A 21,884-nucleotide genomic window follows, 5' to 3' on the forward strand; every position below is an offset into this window, starting at 1 on the left:
TCCGCATACGACTCCTAATGGTTCCTCCTCCTCTTGTCCCACCACCTGACTCCGAATACTGTTTAAGGTGTGTTCCAGCATGTAAATGACCGGAATAGTCATGCTTATAATGGTATCGTCAGCACTAAACATCTTCGTCGCTATTTCAAAACTGTGCAGAAGGGTGCATAGGTCCCTGATCTGAGACCACTCTTGCAGCGTGATTTGCTCCACCTCAGGATCTCGTTGGCCCAGGCTATACGTCATAACGTATTGCACCAGGGCTCGACGGTGCTGCCACAGTCGCTGCAACATGTGCAGAGATGAATTCCACCGTGTGGGCACATCGCATTTCAGCCGGTGAACTGGCAGGCCCAGTGACTTCTGTAGAGATGTAAGTCGTTGACCTGCGAGATGCGAACGGCGGAAGTGAGCACACAGCGACCATGCCCCCTGCAGAAGCCCAATTAGTCCGGGATAGTTGGATAAAAATTGCTGGACAACACGTTCAAAACATGAGTCATACAAGGCACTTGTGTGTCGCACACGGCCTTCCCTGGCTGCAGGTTCAGTGGAGACAACCATTGATGGAACTCGTTCACCAGAGCTGACCACAACTCTTCAGCTGTGTGGCTCACATTTCCCAGATATTTCAAGGTAAACACCGCCTGATGCCGTTGAGCCCTTGTGACAGTATAGTAGAGGTGTGCATGATTCCTTCTGCACAGTTAGAACGTGGGTGGCATTACCAGACAGGCTTTGGGTGCAGGTGGAGGACGAAGAGGAGGTTAAGGAGGCAGAAGCAGTGGAGGAACTTCTAGATACAGAGGATTGACGAGCAACTCGTGGGGACGGCAAGACTTGGATAGCAGCCATGGCTAGGAGGAAATGGTCTTTTACTTGTCCACATCTGAGGGACCGAGGGCTGGCTGCCGTGCTTAGACGGGGTTGAGTAGGGTGTCCCCGGCAAACTGCTGTTGCTTTGATTAAAATGTAGTCTCGACGTCGGAGAGCGCTCAACACCAACAGGTGTTTCCACTTGCAAATGTCCTGATGACCTGCCAATCACACTGGCTGTTGCGGGTAAAGAGGTGGAAGATCTGCGTCCAAAACCATGTGTGGACTGCTGTCCCCACAGGATGAAGAGGCCACGGATGCACTTGATGGGGCAGACGGTGGTTGGGCCGGCCCACTAGGCCACACTGTAGCACAGTGAGCTTCCCACTGCAACTTATGCCTCATATCCATGTAACGGTTCATGCATGAAGTACTCAAACTATTCATTTTTTGGCCTCTACTGAGATTTTGGTGACAAATCTTACAGACAACAGGAGTTGGGTCAGCCTTTGCGATCTCAGAAAATGCCCAGGCTATGCAAGGCTTAGAGCCCGTATTACCTGAAGAGCCACCACGACTTGTGCTCAGAGGCACAGTTGTGGATGAGGATGCAGTTGTTGATGTGCTTCGAGTACTCCGTCTCTGTCCAGGAAGGCGCAACATAACCTCCTCGTCAGACTTGTCACTAGCATCCTCCTCCACCTACTCTGCTGACCTCATGGACTGGCAGATTGTGGGTTGACAGTAAGTGGGGTCTCCAACCTCGTCATCATCACCCTGCGTGTTCTCACACCTGTCATCCTCAGAGCCAACCTCTTCCTGCCCTGACCAAAAAGTCAAGTTTTCGTTCCAATCAGGTATCTCAGTCTCATCATCATCTTCCTCATTGTCTCCACCAACAGGAGTTACAGTTTGGGAACCGAGGGTCTACATTATGCTTAGAACCTTCTTCATCTGGGCCTAGATCTGACTCACAAAGCTTCTGGGCATCAGTGCAGATCATTTCCTCATCTGGATTCACAGAAGCTCTGGAGCAGACCTCTGATTCCCAGGCTATAGTATGAGTAAACAGCTCTGCAGACTCAACCATCTGTGTTACCCCATACTCAGACGGGCGGCTGGAGACTTGGGAGCTGTGAGGAAGCCAGTGAGATTGGGGTGACACCTCTGAGGACTGGAGTATTTGTGATGTTGAGGTGAAGGACAGCCCACTTGAATGAGCACTTGATATCCGTTCAAGCACCTGCTGTTTTTGTGCCTCATCTGGAATTTGTAGCGATGCTCGTAGCGATGGTCGTAAGAAAGGGATCATATCAGATTGTCCACGAAAACAAGTAGACATCTTACTTTGGCTGGAAGATGGTCTTTCTTCTGCAGATGTTACTGTTGCTTTACCATCTACCCCACGGACACAACCTTTTTTTCCCTTTCCAACACGCCTATTCCCCTTTCCACCAGCAGCAGGCCTTTTGCCACTCATTTTGGTGCTTTACTAATTGGCAACTCTGTATCTGTAGTTGTTGGTACAAAAAACGAAGGATGGAAACCAAGCAGAGCTGAGTGGCCAAACTGTACTCCTAGGCCCAAAACGATTTACTGAGTTATATGCAGTAAAAATTTAGATACACAGGCGGTGTAGCTTCACAGGCGGGCTACTCCGCTGACGTGCAGACACTGCTCCTAGGCCCAAAACGATTGACTGGGTTAGATGCAGTACAAATTTAGATACACAGGCGGTGTAGCTAGCTTCACAGGCGGGCTACTCCGCTGACGTGCAGACACTGCTACTAAGCCCAAAACGATTTACTGGGTTAGATACAGTACAAATTTAGATACACAGGCGGTGTAGCTAGCTTCACAGGCGGGCTACTCAGATGACTACCAGACAATGCTACTAGCCCAAAAGGATTGGCTGAGCTAGATTACACCAAATGCTGTGACAAACACTTGCACAGCACTGGCACAGACCTGCCTGGCAAAAAGTGCTATGAACTGCTGTAACCTACCCTGAAAAGGGCTGATATTACAACTAGTCCCGACTCCCTAAACCCATCTCTCAGAAAATTCGCTCCCAAAAAGACTCAGTCTGTACAGCGCCCACAGCAACAGCGGTGCCGTCTAACACTAAGCTGCAGCAGAGAGGAAATGGTGGCGACGGGGAAAATGGCTGGCTCTTATAGGGCAAGGACATGTGACATACACAGCCAATGACACATGCCCTTGCTTGTGTGCGTCACATGCACATTGCTGTGTGTGTGCTCTGCTGATAGGCTGAAAGACTGCGCCGCCCCACTGTAAATTCGGGAAAGAAAAAAAAAAAATGGAGATCAGCGTTATTTTAACACAGATCTATCCCCCGCTCACTATACACTGAAACAGTCTATTAACAATGATAAACAGTTTTAATGTGAAAATCAAGTTAGGCTTTTGATGAACGAACAGTTATCGAACAGAAACTTGAACAGCTGAATTTTAAGCAAATTGTTCGAGTTCATCGAACGACTCGAACACCGCCCAAAACAGCTCGAATTTAAAATTGGCTAACAGTTCGACTCGAGCACCCCTCGTCTCAGTAATAACATGTTCTGCAGGACTGGTTTCTACCACTATATGTCACCACATGGTGGTAATATCAGTATGCATGCAATTTCAGAATTGTTTTTTGGGTTTATTTACGGTGTTCCCTATACATTAAAACTAACCTGGCAATATTATCCAGGTCAATATGTTTACATAGATACCAAGATGCATAGTTTTTTTTTTTTTTAAGTGAAATAAATTCAGGAATTCAAAGAGGAAAAAACAAAAACACCTTTCTTGTGTCACCATATTCCGAGACACCTAACGTTTTGATTTTTCGGGATACGGTGCCATGTGCTGTTTTATTTTTTTGCGCCCTGAGATGACATTTTACTGATGCCATTTTGGGGTACATACGATGTTTTGATCACCTGTTACCATATTATTACAATATTGCAGCGACCAAAATGTAAATTCTGAAGTTCATTTTTTTTCTCATTATGCCGCTTACCGATTTGATTAATTTATTTTACATTTTGATAGATTGGACTTTTAATGGGCCAAAAGGTGGGTGATTTGAATTTGTGTCTTTTTTTTCTTTTACTTTTTTACTGTATTCAATAGACCCATTAGGGAACTTGAGGTTGCGATCATTTAATCGCTTGTGCTATACAATGCAGTGCATCAACACTGCTATTTATAGCTAAAATCAAGTGCTGGCTTTCAAGGTGAATCACAATAACAAGCACGGAAATCTTCAGCAGACCCCCAACTGTCATAGCAACCCATCAGGACCCCGTGATCAAGTCACAGGTGTGCCGATAGTAGGTTGGAACGACAAAGACTGACAACAGGATTTAACAGGCTAATAGCTTTTGGCCGAGTTCCACTCCACCCGCAGACATTAGAGGCACATGATGGCTGATTAAATTAGCCATCATATGCAGGTAAAGATGCGTGCTCAGAGTGCAAACCTGCATCTAAATCAGGAAGCAGGCATATGATCTATCAGTACATTATAGGTCGGTATGGAGTTAAATGACGGTCTTCTCTGGAGACCAGTCTGTAACTGAGCTTCACTATAACACTGACATAGCAGCTACCGAGGCCTTCAGCAACCTTTAACTTAAATAACAACCTATTGGTAACCCACGTTTGTAGGGGTGGGATGGAAATGTGAAAAGTCATAAAGATTCAGAGATCAAAGGCGAAAAGGACACACACAGGCACCTGCCAGCCAAATGATGCCTACTCTGCAGGGCACTCATGTTCTCAATGAAAAAGCCCCTGCCAGACATAGTTGACGGCGGCTTTATCTGAGGGAGAACAAAATGATTGGCAGTCAAAAATCAGACAAGCCACCCTGACAATCATCTGTTTTGGGCCCCAAACCCATCATCAGACTGTTGGAATTTGTGTGGATTGCTGTGGTCTCTTCTACTTTGTGGACTAAAGTGTAATAAATAAAAAATAAAGAACTAAAGTAGTGTACTTGCATAAATATGAACAGCTTTAAATTTATGCCTCATTTGCATATTGGTTCCATTTTTATATCAATTCAGTAATTGAGGAACAGACTGGCCATGTAAAAGGTATTGCTGGACATGACTTTGAAATAGCTACATGCGCATGTAAATAGCTCGTGAGTGAAATCCTGCTGACAGATTCCGTAATGTGATTGGCTAATTCTGAACACCCCTCAAAATGACTTGTTCATTTTGTTTCTGACAGGACTCATTTTGTTTTAAACTATTATCATGGTGTGCGCAGACTTTTCACATCCACTGCACAGTGGCAACCAAAATTTTTTGCGTTTTATTTAAAAGTGTGATTACTTCTGTCTGGTTGTTGTGATGCCATTTTCCTAGTAATTTTAGTAAACCAGAAGCAAATGGTTGTCAGCTATGAGGATAAAAATTGTGTTTGACCTTTGCTTAATCCCTTTATGTGTTAGTTTTCAACATTTGCTGCGCCAAGTGTTTTGCACATTTTGTCATCGGTAGTTTTGCCTACATTTTTTCTGTGTGTGTGTTTTTTGGTTAAACATGGCAGAGACTAAGACCAAATTTATCACCAGATGTTAGTAAACTTATTATTCTGCGAGTGAAGTCAGGGAAAAGCCAAAAAGAGGTAGCTATGGAATTCAACTGCTCTCAGAATAAAGTGTCACGTATTATAAAGAAAGGAAAGGAAGGTTATGGAAGAGCTGACAAACCTAGAAGTGGACGATCATGGAAAACTTCCTCCAAAGTTGGTCAGATTATAGAAAAAGTCAGAAAAAGGCTGTTCATATTCTTCATTCATTTTGTGTGAAATCTGGTGTCAAAGTGAGTCGCCAAGCTGTGGTGTGACAGCTAGGAGCAATAGGGTTGAATGCATGAGTTCCAGTCAAGAAGCCTTTCATCTCTGCAAAGAACAGGAAGGTCTGACTTAAGTTTGCCAAAGAAAATACCCAAATGGAAAGAGACAGATTGGTCTAAGGTGTTGGGTTCGGATAAATAAAAGATACATCTGTTTGGTAGTGAAAGCAAACACTATATATACTGCCCAATTGGAAAACGTACTGATGTAAGGTATCAAACACCTACAGTGAAACATGGTGGTGGCAACGTCATGGTTTGGGGCTGCTTTTCTGCATCTGCCATTGGCCCTCTGCAAAGAATTGACAGAAATATGAATGCTACCATGTACAAGAATATACTGGAGCATGTAGTGCTGTTACATGGTAAAATCAAAGTAGGTAGGGGCTGGAAATTCCATTATGATCCTAAGAACACATCCATTTTAAATGTTAGCCTGTTGCAGTGGGCAAGCGAATCACCTGACCCTAGAGACCACCTTTTGGATGAGTTAGGGCGATGAGTTGGGGCCTGTACCCATAGCAATACATCCTACAGAGCACCTTTGGGATGAGTTAGGATGACAAGTTGGGGCCTGTACACATAGCAATATAGATGAATGGTTTGCAGATTTGCAAATGGAGCAAGATCCCTCATGATGTCTTGAATACCCTAGTGGCTTCAATGCCCCATCGGTGTGGTGCAGTAAATAAAGCAAGAGGTTATGCTACAAAATACTATGGTATGGCATTGTAAACAATGAATTGCGCTCTATGTTGTGATCAATAAATAGTATATGTAAAAATTGTGGCAGTCAGTTTTTTTTAATTAAATGATCATATCTATATTCCAAAGAATTCTGGTAAAATTAAGGTCCTGCATGATCACAACTTCATGCATTTTCAATTCATCACCAGGAAAATATAATCACAACAACAAGACAGACATAATCACACTTTAAAAAATGCAGAACTTTTGTTCACCACTGTATGTGCAGTGAAATGTATTTCTTCAGTTTTAAATACTTATAGAATCAAGAATGTGTAAGTAAGGCCCTAATAAATGAGTCTTAGCTGAAAAACCAGACAGCACCTTTGAGAGTTCAACATGAAAATACCACACTGCTTTTATAATCTCATGCTCAAACCTAAATTTGATTTCTAAATGTGACTTAAAAATGTTGCATTTTATGGCACATAAAAAATTTAATATTCTTCCAAAAATATGCTTCCTCTCCAAAAAATATAGGTCTTGTATTTAATTTTTCAGACTTTGAGTGAGATTTCTCAAGAAAACGAGTCAAACACATTTACTAGGCAATAATCAAAATGTATGTATATATGAGTGTCCATATTAATTTAGTAATAAAGTCTTGCTGCCAGCGTTAAGATAACTGTTGCTCTGATGTCAAGATCCTCCACTTCTTGGGGGGTTACTCCGGAACTGATGCCAAATCTTCACTAAGGGTTCCCTCTTTTTCCAGATAAGCTCATGGCCATACAAGGCATACCAGCTGCAGTGGAAATAATGTACACAACAAAAACATAATACTATTAGTCCAAGTTATATGTTCATTTCATAGCAATATTCTTCTGCTGTGAGAGATTTTATCTTACATAGTGAACAGCTTCTTGCCGAGAATATTAACCATCAGAACCTGGACAGTATGTGTGGTAGTTAGATTCTAGGCTGAAGAGTTAACTCATGAGATTCCAGCCACATGTCCCCCAGCCCAATAATTTCTATACAGCAGTTAAAGGGACTCTGTCACCTGAATTTGGAGGGAACAATTTTCAGCCATAGAGGCGGGGTTTTCGGGTGTTTGATTCACCCTTTCCTTACCCGCCGGCTGCATGCTGGCTGCAATATTGGATTGAAGTTCATTCTCTGTCCTCCGTAGTACATGCCTGCACAAGGCAATCTTGCCTTGTGCAGGCGTGTACTATGGAGGACAGAGAATGAACTTCAATCCAATATTGCAGCCAGCATACAATCGGCGGGTAAGGAAAGGGTGCATCAAACACCCGAAAATCCCGCCCCTATCGCTGAAGATTGTTCCCTCCAAATTCAGGTGACAGAGTCCCTTTAACTTCTCATCACCTTCCTCCCCCTCCCTGTCAGCTCCTGAGAAATTACTAGTCCTGTAAAACCACAAGCGCTCCCCCTCCGCCTCCATCATCATCATTTTGCAGTTTTCATTGCTCACTTGAGTCTTGCGCTTATTCCAAGGCCATGTTATTTGGGGGAAATGATAGTGCATCTTATAATCCGAAAAATACAGTATATCAAAAATAAATCAGATATTCAAATTGTCTCTTCAGAGAAGAAGAGGACTTGAACTCTAGTACCTCCTATTGGAAGTAGCAATCCTAACAGTCATTATCAACTGTTACACCCGGTCCGGTCCCTGTACCTTCGCTGGGTCCCCGTCGAGACTCACGCTCTGTGCTGGCTCCACGCTGTCCTGACAGGGCCTCTGCTTCCCCTTGCTCCTCTGCCTCCTGGCATGCAGCCAGCAGGTCTTCGGGCTGTGTGCTTAGGTTGCGCGCGCGCGTGCTCGCTCCCGGTCTCTTAAAGAGACCGTGCACATTTTCCAAAAAGTAGTTCTGACCAATGGCATGTTAATGATCACTATTTCTAGCCCCTCCACCATAGGGAGGGTGCCGGAGCAACAAGTATCCTCAGTTGCTAACTTCCGGTTCCTGCTAGCATGTGCTTGTTTCTGAAATTACCTGGCTTTCCTGGAGATCTCCAATCTGCCTATTCCAGTTCCGTCTCGTCCCCCCATCCAGTTATCTGAACCTCTGGACAACATCAGTACCGTGGGAACCAGCTTCTACCCGTACCCCCGATACCCACCGGTTAGCTCTACGTCACCCGCTAACTCTGCTTGTCCGTCTGTCCTGCTGAGTCAGCTACCACAAGTCCAAGGTCTAACTGGAGGTAGCACCATGTCGCCCAGGCATCCCATTCTGACCCTGTTCGAGGGGTCTTTCCACGGGTGTCTGGGGCTCATGTAGTCACTCCCCCTTCGGAGCTCCCCAGGCCGTGGCCCAAAGGTTCCACGTTAAATTATAATAAAAATGAATGTGAACTTCATCATCTGTGCCTCCGTTTCCATTTGTTACATCAACCCTTTGAAAAGCTTGGCAATATGACTTGGGATAAAAGCCAAATCAGAATCTCCATTTTGCAGACACAGTGTTTCAGGGTAATGCCCCTCGTCATTACAAAGTATGAGAGCTGATTTGGCTGGGTTAGAGGCGAAGACTGGGATCTCAGTGGTAAGATTTCTTCTTGTGGAGTCATATTGAAAGGCTCGTTAAAGGGTCGACAATGACTTGTAGGATTGCTACTTCCAATAGGTGGTTCAAGTCCTCTTCCTCCGAAGAGATAATTTGCATATTTAATTTCCCAGAGGAACATGCAAGGCGTTTAAAAGTCTCCTTATATTGGCGTGCCGGACCTGGCATGTCACTCTCCACAAGGAGAAACCTTACCACTTAGAAAAGAGGTCAGAAAACTTACATTCCAAAAAGGGCTCCTCCAAGATGAGCTGCATGATCAAAAAACTTCCAGCCAAGTATCAAACCCATGGAATCCAAAGCAACGATAAACTTGAGAGCCTATGCAAAAAAACAAATACTGTATGAGGCAAAGATGATGCACTTATTGTGTGAATAATTGCATTAGCTAATTAACAGGAGCACAATAGTTACAATTTATATATACACTTCAACTCTGAAATTACAAACCAAAAAGGAAAAGTCATGGAATTATAGAAATGACTAGACCTACAGAGATGTTAATGATATGCAGATGATGAAAAAATAAATGTATCCAGTATAGAGTATGAGCGCCGCATGCAGAAATTCACACACTTACATGCCTTGACATACTATCAATATGATTATTAATTGTTGTCTGAGGAATGTTCTACCATTCTAAATGCACTTCTGCAGAAAATCAGCAAGATCTGCAGCTGGCAGCTCCCTTAGCAATTGCTGACCAATCATGTCCCAGATGTGCTCAATAGGAGACAATTATAGAGTTGTTGCAGGCCATTATCTGTACTGTATAGGGGGAGGGGTGTATATATGTATACATAGTAAGTGTATATAATATATACCCGGTGTAATGTGCTGACACTGCAGGGAGGAGGCGGTGTATACCGGCCATTATCTGTACTGTATAGGGGGAGGGGTGTATATATGTATACATAGTGTGTGTATATAATATATACCTGGTGTAATGTGCTGACACTGCAGGGAGGAGGCGGTGTATACCGGCCATTATCTGTACTGTATAGGGGGAGGGATGTATATATCTATACTATATAATTATCTAAGGGTCACTGTTACATACTACGTTGGCTGTGTTATATACTGCGTGGCTGCTATATACTGTGTGGGCTGTGTTATATACTACGTGGGCTGTGTTATTTACTGCGTGGCCTGTATTAACGCATCGGGTATTCTACAATATGAATGTATGTATATAGCAGCCACATAGTATATACCACAGGCCACGTAGTACTCATATACTACGTGGGCTGTGCTATATACTATGTGGCTGCTATATACATACATACATATTCTAGAATACCCGATGCATTAGAATCGGGCCACCATCTAGTCTATCTATAGATAGATAGATAATACCAAGCCCGATGTTAAGTAATAAACATAAAAAATTGTACATAAAGAGCTAAATAAAGACACACACAAAATCTACATTAGGTCGGGATCACACTTGCGAGAAACTCGCACGAGTTTCACACCTCAATATCCGACACTGCCGCAGGCACTCGGGACCGGAGCGTTCAGCTGCATAGAAATACATGCAGCTGCACGCTCCGGTCCCAAGTGCCGTTGGCAGTACCGGGTACTGATGCGAGAGACTCATGCGATTTTCTTGCAAGTGTGACCTCGGCCTTAAACGCAATATGTTTAATTTATAAAAAACAATAAAAAGAAGATGGCGTGGGCCCCCCATTTTCTGCGCCCGAGAGGGAAAGCCAGCGACTAGCGGCCGATGTTTATAGCCTGGGAAGGGGTTAATACCCATGGATCTTCCCAGGCTATTAATATCAGCCCACAGCTATATACAGTGGGGCAAAAAAGTATTTAGTCAGTCAGCAATAGTGCAAGTTCCACCACTTAAAAAGATGAGAGGCGTCTGTAATTTACATCATAGGTAGACCTCAACTATGGGAGACAAACTGAGAAAAAAAAATCCAGAAAATCACATTGTCTGTTTTTTTAACATTTTTTTTGCATATTATGGTGGAAAATAAGTATTTGGTCAGAAACAAAATTTCATCTCAATACTTTGTAATATATCTTTTGTTGGCAATGACAGAGGTCAAACGTTTTCTGTAAGTCTTCACAAGGTTGCCACACACTGTTGTTGGTATGTTGGCCCATTCCTCCATGCAGATCTCCTCTAGAGCAGTGATGTTTTTGGCTTTTCGCTTGGCAACACGGACTTTCAACTCCCTCCAAAGATTTTCTATAGGGTTGAGATCTGGAGACTGGATAGGCCACTCCAGGACCTTGAAATGCTTCTTACGAAACCACTCCTTCGTTGCCCTGGCGGTGTGCTTTGGATCATTGTCATGTTGAAAGACCCAGCCATGTTTCATCTTCAATGCCCTTGCTGATGGAAGGAGGTTTGCACTCAAAATCTCACGATACATGGCCCCATTCATTCTTTCATGTACCCGGATCAGTCGTCCTGGCCCCTTTGCAGAGAAACAGCCCCAAAGCATGATGTTTCCACCACCATGCTTTACAGTAGATATGGTGTTTGATGGATGCAACTCCGTATTCTTTTTCCTCCAAACACGACAAGTTGTGTTTCTACCAAACAGTTCCAGTTTGGTTTCATCAGACCATAGGACATTCTCCCAAAACTCCTCTGGATCATCCAAATGCTCTCTAGCAAACTTCAGACGGGCCCGGACATGTACTGGCTTAACCCCTTCATGACCCAGCCTATTTTGACCTTAAAGACCTTGCCATTTTTTGCAATTCTGACCAGTGTCCCTTTATGAAGTAATAACTCGGGAACGCTTCAACGGATCCTAGCGATTCTGAGAATGTTTTCTCGTGACATATTGGGCTTCATGTTAGTGGTAAATTTAGGTCGATAATTTTTGCGTTTATGTGTGAAAAAATTGGAAATTTGGCGAAAATTTCGCAATTTTCAAATTTTGAATTTTTATTCTGATAAACCAGAGAGATATGTGACACAAAATAGTTAATAAATAACATTTCCCACATGTCTACTTTACATCAGCACAATTTTGGAAAAAATTTTTTTTTTTTCTAGGAAGTTATAAGGGTTAAAAGTTGATCAGCGATTTCTCATTTTTACAACAAAATTTACAAAACCATTTTTTTTAGGGACCACCTCACATTTGAAGTCAGTTTGAGGGGTCTATATGGCTGAATATACCCAAAAGTGACACCATTCTAAAAACTGCACCCCTCAAGGTGCTCAAAACCACATTCAAGAAGTTTATTAACCCTTCAGGTGTTTCTCAGCAGCAGAAGCAACATAGAAGGAAAAAATGAACATTTCACTTTTTAGTCACAAAAATGATCTTTTAGCAACATTTTTTTTATTTTCCCAAGGGTAAAAGGAGAAACTGGACCACAAAACTTGTTGTCCAATTTGTCCTGAGTACGCTGATACCCCATATATGGGGGGGAACCACTGTTTGGGCGCATGGCAGGGCTCGGAAGGGAAGGAGCGCCATTTGACTTTTTGAATGACAAAATTAGCTCCAATCTTTAGTGGACACCATGTCGCGTCTGGAGAGCCTCTGTGTGCCTAAACATTGGAGCACCCCCACAAGTGACCCCATTTTGGAAACTAGACACCCCAAGGAACTTATCTAGATGCATAGTGAGCATTTTGTACCCCCAGGTGCTTCACAAATTGATCCGTAAAAATGAAAAAGTACTTTTTTTCACAAAAATTTTCTTTTAGCCTCAATTCTTTTCATTTTCACATGGGCAACAGGATAAAGTGGATCCTAAAATGTGTTGAGCAATTTCTCCTGAGTACACTGATACTTCATATGTGGGGGTAAACCACTGTTTGGGCGCACGGCAGAGCTCAGAAGGGAAGGAGCACCATTTGACTTTTTGAATGAAAAATTAGCTCCAATCCTTAGTGGACACCATGTCGCGTTTGGAGAGCCTCTGTGTGCCTAAACATTGGAGCACCCCCACAAGTGACCCCATTTTGGAAACTAGACACCCCAAGGAACTTATTTAGATGCATAGTGAGCATTTTGTACCCCCAGGTGCTTCACAAATTGATCCGTAAAAATGAAAAAGTACTTTTTTTTCACAAAAATTTTCTTTTAGCCTCAATTTTTTTCATTTTCACATGGGCAACAGGATAAAGTGGATACTAAAATGTGTTGAGCAATTTCTCCTGAGTATACTGATACCTCATATGTGGGGGTAAACCACTGTTTGGGCGCACGGCAGAGCTCAGAAGGGAAGGAGCACCATTTGACTTTTTGAATGAAAAATTAGCTCCAATCTTTAGTGGACACCATGTCGCGTTTGGAGAGCCTCTGTGTGCCTAAACATTGGAGCACCCCCACAAGTGACCCCATTTTGGAAACTAGACCCCCCAAGGAACTTATCTAGATGCATAGTGAGCATTTTGTACCCCCAGGTGCTTCACAAATTGATCCGTAAAAATGAAAAAGTACTTTTTTTTTCACAAAAATTTTCTTTTAGCCTCAATTTTTTTCATTTTCACATGGGCAACAGGATAAAGTGGATCCTAAAATGTTTTGAGCAATTTCTCCTGAGTACACTGATACCTCATATGTGGGGGTAAACCACTGTTTGGGCGCACAGCAGAGCTCAGAAGGGAAGGAGCGCCATTTGACTTTTTGACATACATAGTGTACATCAGGTTGGTGTGTGTGTGTTGTAGTGTACGTCAGGTTGGTGTGTGTGGTGTATACTGCACCACACACACCAACCTGATGTACACCACACCACACACCAACCTGACATACACTACAACACACACACCAACCTGACGTAGGGTCAGGTTGGCGAGTGTGGAGTAGTGTACATCAGGTTGGTGTGTAGTGTACATCAGGTTGGTGTGTAGTGTACGTCGTGTACATCAGGATGTGGTGTAGTGTACGTCAGGTTGGTGTGTGTGGTGTAGTATACACCACACACACACCAACCTGACGTACACCACACCACACACCAACCGGACATACACTACAACACACACATACACCAACTTGACGTAGGGTCAGGTTGGCGAGTGTGGAGTAGTGTACATCAGGTTGGTGTGTAGTGTACGTCAGGTTGGTGTGTGTGTGTTGGATACTACACCACACACACCAACCTGACGTACACTACACCACGCACTAACCTGACATACATTACAACACACACACCAACCTGACGTAGGGTTAGGTTGGCGAGTGTGGAGTAGTGTACATCAGGTTGGTGTGTAGTGTACGTCAGGTTGGGGTGTGTGTGTGTTGGATACTACACCACACACACCAACCTGACGTACACTACACCACGCACTAACCTGACATACATTACAACACACACACCAACCTGACGTAGGGTTAGGTTGGCGAGTGTGGAGTAGTGTACATCAGGTTGGTGTGTAGTGTACATCGTGTACATCAGGATGTGGTGTAGTGTACGTCAGGTTGGTGTGTGTGGTGTAGTATACACCACACACACACCAACCTGACGTACACCACACCACACACCAACCGGACATACACTACAACACACACATACACCAACTTGACGTAGGGTCAGGTTGGCGAGTGTGGAGTAGTGTACATCAGGTCGGTGGGTAGTGTACATGTGGTGTAGTGTATGTCTGGTTGGTGTGTGTGTGTGGTGTATATTACACCACACACACACCAACCTGACGTACACCACACCACACACCAACCTGACATACATTACAACACACACACCAACCTGACGTAGGGTCAGGTTGGCTTGTGTGGAGTAGTGCACATCAGGTTGGTGGGTAGTGTACATGTGGTGTAGTGTACGTCCGGTTGGTGTGTGTGTGTGGTGTATATTACACCACACACACACCAACCTGACGTACACCACACACCAACCTGACATACACTACACCACACATACCAACCTGACGTAGGGTCAGGTTGGTGTGTGTGGTGTAGTGTATGTCAGGTTGGTGTGTGGTGTAGTGTACGTCAGGTTGGTGTGTGTGGTGTATTGTGCATATCAGCCTGGTGTGGGTGAGTGCTGTAGTCGAATATCAGGATGTGGCTAGTCCACGGACGTGTGATGAATTCTGAAGCATTCATCCAAACACAGTCCAGGTTTGTCGGGCCACGTTTCACATTGGAAACGAGTTTCCCTTCTTATCCCCCTTTTATAACATACCCGGCACCTTTTTCTTTTTTGCCCCTCACCGGGAAAATGTTGCCCTGGTACCATACGGGAACCTTGAGTTCCAGAAGTGCTGGGGCCCGCTCCTTCCTCGTCTCCAAACATCAGGGCCTTTATCAGCGCCTCCTGGAACTGAAGGAAGGTGTTGTTGGTCTGACCTGCACATCGTGATAGCACGTATGCGTTATACAATGCCATTTGTACGATGTGCACAGCCAGTTTTTTATACCACACCTTTGTCTTCCGCATGGCACTATAGGGCTGGAGGACTTGATCAGAAAGATCAACTCCCCCCCATGTGTTTGTTGTACCCCAGCGCACAGTCCGGTTTGTGGACCTGTGCTGTGGTACCTCGAACGGTGGTGGCCGTGGTGCCGGGACCATGGATTGTTGTCAAGAAAAAGACGTCCCTTTTGTCTTTGAACTTGACCACAAGCATGTTGCCACTACATTGGGCCCGGCTCTCACCCTTTGGGAGAACCTGCTCAATTAGTGACAAAGGGAGACCCCTCTGGTTTCTGCACACGGTACCGCAAGCAACGGTAGCTCTGGCAGAGAGGGATTGAAAGAGTGGGATGCTTGTATAAAAGTTATCAACGTACAGATGGTAACCTTTATCAAGCAGTGGGTGGACCAAATCCCACACTATTTTCCCACTCACCCCCAGAGCAGGTGGACATTCTGGGGGCTGGATCCTGGTGTCCTTTCCTTGATAAACTCTAAAGCTGAGAGTGTACCCTGAGGTACTCTCGCAGATCTTATAGAGCTTAATCCCGTACCTCGCCCTCTATCTGGGCAGGTACTGACGGAACTGAAGCCTCCCTTTGAAGTGGATGAGGGATTCATCCACACAAATTTCCCTTTGGGGAATGTACACTTCAGCAAACTTGTTGCTGAAGTGTTCGATGACCGGCCGAATTTTGAACAGTCTATCAAAATTCGGGTCATCGCGGGGAAGGATGTCCGTGTTGTCCCTAAAGTGGAGAAATTTATGAATCGCCTCAAAACGCTTGCGAATCATAACCATGCCATATATTGGAGTTTGATATAAAATATCAGTACTCCAGTATTGGCGAAGTTCTGGTTTCTTCACAATTCCCATGTGAAGGACCAGTCCCCAATATTTCAACATTTCTGCAGAGTCAACGGGACTCCAAGCAGAAAATGATGAAACTGGGTTTTGGGCAAAAAATTGCAGGGCATATAAGTTTGTTTGCTCCACCATGAGACTGACGATTGACTCAGAGAAATAGACTTTGAAAAAGTCTATTTCCCTGAGGTTGGCAGTCTCAAATTGGATTCCTGATTGGGGAATGAAATCAGGAATCCGTGGAGCAAAATTTTCAGGGACGGGGGTCCAGGTGGGGGTACTAGTGCTAGGTTGGGCGTGACTAGCACTAGGTTGGGGGTTACTCACACTTGGTTGTGGGTCTTCTCCCCCGGCCTCCGACTCTTCTTCCCTGGGCTCCGGCTCTTCTTCCCTGGGCTGCGGACGATTTCTCGTCCTGCGACTTCGTGGTGGTGGCGAGTCCGTGTCACTGGAGGAGGAAGAGTGGGAGGAATAGAGAAAGGTAGGGTCCTCTCCCTCACTATCAGCTTCGGAGGCAATAAAAGAATATGCCTCCTCTGCCGAGTACAGCCTTTGTGACTGGGACGAGCGGGACATTGTGTGTGCGTGCGTGTAAAAAAAACTAAGCTTTATTAGTGTGCGTGTGTGTATGTGTGAGTGTTTAGTGAAACTTTACTGCAGGAGGGGGCTTTCAGGCGTGGGGGGCTGAGGAGATGCAGGAGCCGGCAGCAGCAGTAAGGGGAGCGATCAGCAGGGCACGGGAGCGATCAGCAGGGCACGGGAGCGATCAGCAGGGCGCGGGAGCGATCACGCGGGAGCGATCAGCAGGGCGCGGGAGCGATCACGCGGGAGCGATCAGCAGGGCGCGGGAGCGATCAGCAGGGTGCGGGAGCGATCACGCGGGAACGATCAGCAGGGCGCGGGAGCGATCAGCAGGGCGCGGGAGCGATCACGCGGGAGCGATCAGCAGGGCGCGGGAGCGATCACGCGGGAGCGATCAGCAGGGCGCGGGAGCGATCAGCAGGGCGTGGGAGCGATCAGCAGGGCACGGGAGCGATCACGCGGGAGCGATCAGCAGGGCGCGGGAGCGATCACGCGGGAGCGATCAGCCAGCAGGGCGCGGGAGCGATCACGCGGGAGCGATCAGCAGGGCGTGGGAGCGATCAGCAGGGCACGGGAGCGATCACGCGGGAGCGATCAGCAGGGCGCGGGAGCGATCAGCAGGGCGCGGGAGCGATCACGCGGGAGCAATCAGCAGGGCGCGGGAGCGATCAGCAGGACGCGGGAGCGATCAGCAGGGCGCGGGAGCGATCAGCAGGGCGCGGGAGCGATCACGCAGGAGCGATCAGCAGGGCGTGGGAGCGATCTGCAGGGCGCGGGAGCGATCAGCAGGGCGCGGGAGCGATTAGCAGGGCACGGCAGCGATCACGCGGGAGCGTTCAGCAGGGCGCGGGAGCGATCACGCGGGAGCGATCAGCAGGGTGCGGGAGCGATCACGCGGGAGCAATCAGCAGGGCGCGGGAGCGATCAGCAGGGCGCGGGAGCGATCACGCGGGAGCGATAAGTGGGGCGCGGGGGAGCTGTCAGGCGAAGGGGCCTGAGGAGACGCAGGAGCCGGCAGCAGCAGCGCGGGGGGGAGGGGAGGGGTGGGTGATCAGGGTGATCACTGGGGCGGGTGATCACCGGGGGGGGCAGGAGGTGGCTGTCAGGTGCGGAGGAAATGTGGGGGCAGGGGAGATGTAGGAGCCTGCAGCAGGGAAGGGTGATCACTGGGCAGGGGGGTGATTTCCGGGGCGTGGGAGGGAGTGGCGGTCGGGAGGGGGGATCGGACGGCGGGGGGAGCGGGAGGCAGAGAGGGGGAGTACCGGAAGGCGGACAGGCGGCGATCAGCAGACCGGAAGGAGGACAGGCGACGATCAGCGGGGCACGGGGGAGCTGTCAGGCGAAGGGGCCTGAGGAGATGCAGGAGGCGGCAGCAGCAGTGGGGGGGTGATCAGGGGGGCAGGGGGTGATCAGAGTGATCACTGGGGCGGGTGATCACGGGGGGGGGGGGGCAGAAGGTGGATGTCAGGAGCGGGGGGAAGGAGGGGGCAGGGGAGATGTAGGAGCCTGCAGCAAGAAAGGGTGATCACTGGGCAGGGGGCTGATTTCTGGGGTGTGGGAGGGAGTGGAGGGGTTAACGGATGGCAGGGGGGGGATCGGACGGTTGGGGGAGCGGGAGGCAGAGGGGGGAGTACCAGAAGGCGGGCAGGTGGCGATCAGTGGGGCACGGGGGAGCAGTCAAGCGAAGGGGCCTGAGGTAATGCAGGAGCCAGCAGCAGCAGGGGGGGCGTGATCAGGGGGGCAGGGGGTGATCAGAGTGATCACTGGGGTGGGTGATCACGGGGGGGGGGGGGGAGTGGGGGGCAGAGGGGGGAGTACCGGAAGGCGGCAGCAGCGGCGATCAGGCAGCAGGGGGCGATCAGGCAGCGGCGGTGGCGATCTGGCAGCGGGCGGCGGCGATCAGGCAGTGGCGGCGGCGGGTGCGGCACGCAGGGACCTCACTCTCCAGCTTCCACGGAAGGGATGAAGCTGGAGAGTGATGTCAGACATGTTTCACTCCGCCCCTCCACCGCTGATTGGAGTGAAAGCGTCACATGGACGCTTTCTCCAATCAGAGCTGGAGGGGGGTGAAACAGAGGGCACAGGAGCGATCGTGGCCACGGGGGGGCAAAGCCACCCCCCCTGGGGTCAACTAGAGGTCCTCAGGTACCTGCGGGTCGGGTGACATTTCATTGACCCCGGTCACCCGACCCGCAGGAACGCGATCAAACCATGACGCATACGCTGCGTCATGGGTCGGAATGGCACCGACTTTCAGGACGCAGCGTATGCGTCAAAGGTCGGGAAGGGGTTAAGCAGTGAGACACGTCTGGCACTGCAGGATCTGAGTCCATGGTGGCGTAGTGTGTTACTTATGGTAGGCCTTGTTACATTGGTCCCAGCTCTCTGCAGTTCATTCACTAGGTCCCCCCGCATGGTTCTGGGATTTTTGCTCACCGTTCTTGTGATCATTCTGACCCCACGGAGTGGGATTTTGCGTGGAGCCCCAGATCGAGGGAGATTATCAGTGGTCTTGTATGTCTTCCATTTTCTAATTATTGCTCCCACTGTTGATTTCTTCACTCCAAGCTGGTTGGCTATTGCAGATTCAGTCTTCCCAGCCTGGTGCAGGGCTACAATTTTGTTTCTGGTGTCCTTTGACAGCTCTTTGGTCTTCACCATAGTGGAGTTTGGAGTCAGACTGTTTGAGGGTGTGCACAGGTGTCTTTTTATACTGATAACAAGTTTAAACAGGTGCCATTACTACAGGTAATGAGTGGAGGAAAGAGGAGACTCTTAAATAAGAAGTTACAGGTCTGTGAGAGCCAGAAATCTTGATTATTTGTTTCTGACCAAATACTTATTTTCCACCATAATATGCAAAAAAAATGATAAAAAAACAGACAATTTGATTTTCTGGATTTTTTTTCTCAGTTTGTCTCCCATAGTTGAGGTCTACCTATGATGTAAATTACAGACGCCTCTCATCTTTTTAAGTGGTGGAACTTGCACTATTGCTGACTGACTAAATACTTTTTTGACCCACTGTATTTAGCCTTTTCTGGCTATCAAAACAGGGGGAGCCCCCCCGTATAAAAAAAACAACGTTGGGTACCCCTATAATTAATAGCCAGAAAAGGCTATGCAGACAGCTGCGGGCTGATATTCATAGCCTAGGAAGGGGCCATGAATATTGTACCCCGCACCCCCACCCCCCTAGCTATACAACCAATATAAACTTGCAACCTGTGAACGTACCCCAAGTTCTGTGTCCCCTAGGGAAATTCTATGGCAACAGAGTATGTACCTGTGGCTATCAAACGGAGCAGAGATTTTATACATACGTTTCCTGCTGTAAATGTAAACATAGGGAGGAAAATGATGGCAAGTCTGGCTTCAGGCATTTTTGTACAGACCACGGCGAGGATTGTCATGATTGCTCCAGACTGAAAAAGTAATAAAAAAAGGATATTTAGTAAATAATCATTGACATTTAACAGACCTTCAGGGAAAAGCTCACTTATATATACATCAAAAGAGCTGGACTTAAAACATATACGGTACTTAAACTCTGGAACGTCAACATATCTCCGTAATTATGAGATTGTTTTCTGTGACATGCTGTACTTCATGTTAGTGGTAAATTTTGGTTGATATGATTTGCATTTATAAATATATCGAAAAATTGATAAATTAAAAAACGTAGCAAATTTCAAACTTTTAATTTTTATGCCCTTAAATCATATAGTTATACCACACAAAATCATTAATAAATAACAATTCCCATATTTCTAGAGTGCAAAATTGTCTACAATAGATTGCAGATGCCTTGTCGCAAATGGAGAGCTGCCAGGGTACCAAAACAACAGAAACCCCCAACAAGTGACCCCATTTTGGAAAATACACCTCTTGAAGAATTCCTCTAAGGGTATAGTGAGCATTTTAAACACACAGCTATTTTACAGGACTGTGTAACATTGGGCTGTGAAAATGAAAAGTTATATATTTTTTTACTAAAACTTCGCTTTGTCCCAAGTTTTTACGGTAATTATCAAAAGGGCTAATAGGAGAAAATGGACCATAACATTTGTTATGCAATGTCTCCTGACTATGGCAATACCCCATATGTGGTCAAAAACGGAACTTTTTAGGCACACTACAAAGCTCAGAAGAGAAGGAGCTCTATATCAGAGTGCAGATTATGTAAAATAGGGGGCAGGTCAGTGAGGGGTCAGTGACCTGTCAGAAGCCATACTTATGAATACAGTACCTAATCTGAGCACTACAGGCCGCCCCGGAACAGGAACATATCATTAACTCAAAACTGAAAACAAAGATTAAACAACCACAAGAAAGATTTCATCAACCAAGGTATCATTTTAATTAGATTAACTGCGCCGACCTGACACTGTCTGTAGGTTACTGTGCAGAATCCTGATGACAGGTTCCCTTTAAAAATTTCAGGGTTTTGTCACAGAAAAAAAAAATCACACCAAGAAGAACCACTTTAGAACCTTTTCAACCTTTAACCCCTTCATGACCTTGGGATTTTTCGTTTTTCTGTGTTCGTTTTTCACTCCCCTCCTTCCCAGAGCCATTACTTTTTTATTTTTCCGTCAATTTGGCCATGTGAGGGCTTATTTTTTGCGGGACGAGTTGTACCGTATATACTCGAGTATAAGCCGAGATTTTCAGCCCAAATTTTTGGGCTGAAAGTGCCCCTCTCGGCTTATACTCGAGTCACGGTAGCGGTGGGGTCGGCGGGTGAGGGCGCTGAGGCATACTTACCTAGTCCCAGCGATCCTCGCGCTGTCCCTGCCTTCCTCCCCGTCTTCTGTGCTGCAGCTTCTTCCCCTCTTCAGCGGTCACGTGGGACCGCTCATTACAGAAATGAATAGGCGGCTCCACCTCCCATAGGGGTGGAGCCGCCTATTCATTTCTCTAATCAGCGGTGCCGGTGACCGCTGACAGGAAGAGGCTGCAGCACAGAAGACGGGGAGGAAGGCAGGGACAGCGCGAGGATCGCTGGGACTAGGTAAGTATGTTATATTTACCTGTCCATGTTCCAGCCGCCGGGCGTCGCTCCATCTTCCCGGCGCCTCCATCTTCCTGGCG

The 21,884-nt window shown here is 46.7% G+C and overlaps 1 protein-coding gene across 2 annotated transcripts in view; it reads right to left on the reverse strand.

Moving 5' to 3' along the window:
• Window positions 1–3,204: 3,204 nt before the first annotated feature.
• The window catches only part of PARL (presenilin associated rhomboid like), an 84,446-nt gene continuing 65,766 nt past the window's right edge, over window positions 3,205–21,884 (reverse strand). The window contains exons 9-11 of one of the 2 annotated variants that reach the window (XM_069756495.1): window positions 20,114–20,215; window positions 9,204–9,301; window positions 3,205–7,188 (exon numbers count right to left, since the gene is read on the reverse strand). In XM_069756495.1, the coding sequence (XP_069612596.1) occupies window positions 7,083–7,188; window positions 9,204–9,301; window positions 20,114–20,215 (306 nt within the window). In that variant the 3' untranslated portion in view covers window positions 3,205–7,082. The remainder of the gene's footprint in view (window positions 7,189–9,203; window positions 9,302–20,113; window positions 20,216–21,884) is intronic. The other variant, XM_069756496.1, reaches the window with a different exon arrangement.

Source organism: Ranitomeya imitator, chromosome 3, assembly GCF_032444005.1.
Source record: "Ranitomeya imitator isolate aRanImi1 chromosome 3, aRanImi1.pri, whole genome shotgun sequence".
Taxonomy (NCBI): domain Eukaryota; kingdom Metazoa; phylum Chordata; class Amphibia; order Anura; family Dendrobatidae; genus Ranitomeya; species Ranitomeya imitator.